Genomic DNA, 5,000 nt, shown 5'->3' with positions numbered 1-5,000 from the left:
TGTTCTGCCACTTTAACATTTATGATAAGTATGTATGTAAATCGGTGCATGACGATACCTTTTTCAGGTATTGAACCTGGTTAGTTAACTCTATTTACTCCTCTCTCAGAGCCGACCTATTTCCCTGATCCTGAGGACTGTGCTAGTTATTGTGAATGCTCAGGAGGCATTGCGTGGCACTTGGAATGTGGTCCGGGAACCCTTTGGAATGACGAGAAGGATTTGTGTGACTGGGCTGACACTGTGGACTGCGGCCTCCGTCCTCATCCTACAGAGGCCCCACCAGTGTCTTCCGAAGAGCCTTAGATGAATAAATTTCTGCCTTGACACCAGCCGAAGAAAATGAGAAATTGACAAACTTCAAAAGGAAATTTTAACTGAATTTATGTATCCGAATACTGTCATGAATTGCCAGAAGACATCCTTGAAAGAAATACATGTTTTTTTTTCATAAATACATATTTTTTTCATAACCTATTCAGGAACTAGCGTCTTTAGCAATGTAACATCCACCGCTCACCCTTTTATACTTGCATATAGGAAATTCCAGATCTATTTTTGTTGGGGGGGGGGGAAGGAAAAGTCATTAACGGAAATGTACGAATTTTAGTCTTCTCTGACTTTGCAGTTGGCTTTTCCCATTTTTGCCTCACAGACTTTATACTGATGATGCTGAAAACATTTTAGGTTACAGAAGCGACCTTCCCTGACGCCAGCAAAGCGTCCTTTTTTGAGGGAGGAGCACATCTATGAAATAAAAAAAAACGAATTTTCTGCAATCATGAACTCAGAACTAAAACAAAATCGAATGCTCAAGCATTCCATAGGAATGAATGGAATAACGGTGTAAAAACGTAGTTCTGTGTTTTTGTGTTTTCTATGTGAAATGGTGAAATTAATGTACTATATTTGAAAGACCAATACGAATAAAAATATATATCTGCAGATTTTTATAGTCTTTTACTTCATTTTTGTTCATATAGTCGCGTACTCTCATGAATACATGGGTAGTAGCATGCATTCATTGGATTAGCTTTAAGAACGGTGTATTGTCTAGCATTTCTGTATCCACTTACAAACTTGTTCTTTTCCGGCTTGAGTAATTTATAGTAATTAGATCAAGGCCAAATGATGTAAAAGGGATAAAAATATTACTGCTGATTAAATAATGATGATAGTAATGATAAGATGAAGAATAACAATCACAACAATAATACTGATAACAATAATAACTAGAAGCACAGAAAGCGCATACCTCCGAAGGTAATAGGGTCACTGACTCAATAAAAATATTCACACTTAAAGAATTACATTAAAAAATCCCTCTTTCTTAAGTACACTTTAAAAATAACATCGGAGGTAATAAAGGTAATGATGATAATCATGGATCCTTAATGAATACACTATAACCATTTTATCATTTAGAATATGTTTGTGGTGCTCTCCTCTTTGTTGATTTTTACAAGCTCTTCAATCAGGTGTTTTAATTCCAGGCTTCTCTTCAGTTCTCTCTGCGTGGCGAAGGGCATGCTGTTCAACATACTTACCCAGAACGCCATTCAGTTTTTTGAAAATGTGCGGCAGTAAGTCGTCTGCCGGATCGCGTTGGCAAACCATTGTCCTCCTGGCGGCTGGGAAGGCGACTTTCCGTAGCTTGTTTCCGGAGGGAGTGGCTTGTGTCGCGGTGTAGTGAATCTCTACAACTCTGGCGGTAGTGGAGGCGGAGCAGAAGGCGATGTTGGCGGATCTGTGGCAGACGGTGACGCAGAAGCCATGACAGGCGGTGGCGTAGGGCAGTGGGCAGAGGGGGTAGTAGAGGTAAGTTGGAGGATAGGGGTGGGGTAGCGTGTGTGACAAGAGCGGTCAGTGCAGCTCTTGGGCTGCTCGGCTCCTACAGGTCAATCAAGAGCCGTCTTCGGTAGAGCAAGGAAAGTCCAACACACTGATTTTTTTCCAGTGCTTGGTTAGAGCAACATTTTGTGTTATTTTACGTCTACCCTCCCCAATAGTGTTGCTGTTTTTGCTACTAACGTATCAAATTTGGTACTTTTTACGTGCACCAGGTACATTTAGCACACCTTTAGCAAAAAATGGCAAAATTTGGCACTAAATACAATATAAAAACAAGATTCAGATAGACAATAGGTCCACAAGCTTTGTGGCCTATCACCAACAGTGTGAAGGCTATTCTTAGTAATTTTATGAAAAAGTATATAAAAGATGAATACCTAAATGATCCATCAAGCTGCCTTCAATAAGAGAACATATAATGTGGAGCAAGAGCGGAGCGCATTGCCTTAAGGAAAGGCCTACATGAATTTCGAGTAAAAACGCTGCTTTTATGTAACCCTATCTATGCGAAGGTTCAAACTCCCTGTCACTCAGATGTTTGTAAAACTGGTTTGTGTTTATTATTATTATTATTATTATTATTATTATTATTATTATTATTATATATATATATATATATATATATATATATATATATATATATATATATATATATATATGGTAATTTTCTATATTACGTCCGCATGACCGATAACGACGATTTTGGTATCGTTGGATTCCTCTCACTCTATACAATGCAAATAGATAGGTTTTATTGCGCGCTAACCCCCCCGTTAGCGACAAACTTGGTCCCGATTGCGGGGGCGACGATGTCGGAGCGCCGGACGTAATATAGAAAATTACCCTAATAATTTAACCTCACAGTGAAAATAATCATAGTTATTCACATGACTTTCCATTGCAGGGGGCTGCGCCCCCTGCGATCCCCCCTGGGGGGGGGGGGGCTGCCGCCCCCCAACCCCCGCCGAGGAAACAAAACCTCCACCCCGTATTCACGGCAGGATAGAGCGCACACGAACTAGATGCGGAGCCGATAACCTACAATAACCTAGGATTTTTAAGGTACTAACCTGATTTATTAATGCCGCTAATTACTAATTAACCCGCATTTTCCCCGGAACCTTTCATGCCCTCCCCTGCTATTGGGGCCAAGTTTGTCGCTAACGGGGGGTTAGCGCGCAATAAAAACTATATATTTGCAATGTGGAGAGTGAGAGGAATCCAACGATACCAAAATCGTCGTTATCGGTCATGCGGACGTAATATAGAAAATTACCATATATATATATATATATATATATATATATATATATATATATATATATATATATATATGATCACTAGCACAAACACACTAACTTACACAAAAATGAAAGGGAAGCAGCCAGAATAGGATATTAAAATAAACATTTATTTTCATATCTTAATGTGGATGTTTTCCTTCCATATATATGTGTGTTTGTGTTTGTGGCGTATATTCATGAATCTTCGCAGACTTCTCTTTTATTAGCAGTGTTCCTCCCCAACACTCCTGTCTTGCCCTCTGTTTTGTGACATTTTAAGAGGTCTTTTTTCCGCCTATACTAGATTATTTTTCTGAAATTTTCGGCCATCGTGTTTGGTTCCTTTCTTGTCAAGAATCCAGAACGTGATTTCTCTCTCAATGTTCCTTTGGTGGTCGAATCGTATTTGTGTTGTTAACATCTCGGTCGTCTGCAGTTTGCCTTTCACGCGTTCTTTCAGTGCCCATAATTCCCTCCGGTAATTATTTGTGATTACATTTTCACTGTGATAAAGGAGAAGCCATTGAGCTTGAAAATGATTCGACCGGATGAATATGTATTTCACATTATCTTTGATATACCCACAAGAAAACTGATGCGGCCATATATCTGTACTTGGGTACTTTTCGGTGTGTCGAGGTCAAATGTTATGCGGATGAATGAAGTTGTTCGTCTGCGTAAAATGTTGATATAGGAAAATTCAACGGAACACATGAATCACTTTAATGTCAGCCGTCCACAAAGGCAAAGCCAGCCCAGTGCCAACGCTAGCATGTGAGCCTCGCCAGCTAGATGATGGGGCGCTCGCCGCAGTCGACCATATCCTCCCAGTTGCACAGGTGAAGGTTCTCGTCATAGAGCGTCTCTGGGCCGCAGAAGAATTTCCAGGCGATGCCTGCAGAACACTCACAGTAGGCGCTGCAGTCGTCCGGGTCCGCGAAGTACACGGGGCCTGTGGGTAGGAGTGTGATTAGGAGTTGTGTGCGAGACATGCTTGTGAATGAAGGGCTGTTGGACGCATGAGTTCGACTGGACCCAAAAACGATATTTATTGGGATGACCTGATTTGTGCCTCATTTGGCCAAATTGATGATGGCAATTCGTATGATAAAAGTCATTATAACATTAATAACATACAAAAGCTGCACCAGCATATTATTATAATCATAACCATCAACATCACAGTCACCGTTATCATTATGACTTACTTCCGCTGTCGGGGAACGGGCAGAGGCTCGTGATGTTGTAGTCGCACTGCAGCTCCCTCTCCCAGCCACCGAGGGCCAAGCCAAGCAGGCACGCGAGGACCAGAAGGAATTTCTGGAAAAATGAAGTATTATACGATTCGACATTATGTCACCTGCTCTACGAAAAGGAAATTGAAAGTAATGTGCAATGGGGAGGGGCAAGAGCACGCTTAAGGAATTCTTACGAGAGCATTATTGTTGTTATTATATTATCACTATTTTTTATCATCATCATTATCATTGGTATTGCTATCATTATATTTGTTAGTATTAGCATTAGTATTAGTATTATTACCGTTATTATTATTATCATTATTATTATTATCATTATTTTCAATATTACTATCATTATCATAACTATTAATATAGCTATTGCCAAAATCATGACTATTATCATTATCATTAACATCATAGTTATCATCATTATTATTATCATTTCCTCCGCCAAAGAGGTTATGTTTTTGGTCGCACTAGTTACTTAGTTTGTTCGCTGCTTAGCTGGATAACTCAAGAAATTAAGAACAGATTTTTATATTTTTTTACCAGAGGCGTCAGTTAAGACCCTAGTTCAGGATTTTTTTTTTTTTTTTTTTTTTTTTGAAGGATTGCATCAATAAGT

The 5,000-nt window shown here is 39.5% G+C and overlaps 2 protein-coding genes across 2 annotated transcripts in view; one reads left to right on the top strand and one right to left on the bottom strand.

Annotated features, from left to right (window-relative positions):
• The window catches only part of LOC113800111 (U-scoloptoxin(01)-Tl1a), a 2,881-nt gene extending 1,934 nt beyond the window's left edge, over nucleotides 1-947 (top strand). The window contains exon 3 of the mRNA XM_027350839.2: nucleotides 110-947. Coding sequence (XP_027206640.2) covers nucleotides 110-306 — 197 coding nt within the window. The 3' untranslated portion in view covers nucleotides 307-947. The remainder of the gene's footprint in view (nucleotides 1-109) is intronic.
• A 2,893-nt stretch (nucleotides 948-3,840) lies between these two features.
• LOC113800117 (uncharacterized) overlaps nucleotides 3,841-5,000 on the bottom strand; it is a 4,964-nt gene continuing 3,804 nt past the window's right edge. The window contains exons 2-3 of the mRNA XM_027350844.2: nucleotides 4,343-4,454; nucleotides 3,841-4,086 (exon numbers count right to left, since the gene is read on the bottom strand). Of these exons, the coding sequence (XP_027206645.1) occupies nucleotides 3,923-4,086; nucleotides 4,343-4,454 (276 nt within the window). The 3' untranslated portion in view covers nucleotides 3,841-3,922. The remainder of the gene's footprint in view (nucleotides 4,087-4,342; nucleotides 4,455-5,000) is intronic.

The sequence above is a fragment of the Penaeus vannamei genome, chromosome 6 (assembly GCF_042767895.1).
Source record: "Penaeus vannamei isolate JL-2024 chromosome 6, ASM4276789v1, whole genome shotgun sequence".
NCBI classification, from domain to species: Eukaryota; Metazoa; Arthropoda; class Malacostraca; order Decapoda; family Penaeidae; genus Penaeus; species Penaeus vannamei.
Note: the sequence above shows the minus strand (reverse complement) of the source record. Positions and strands in the feature narration are given on the sequence as shown.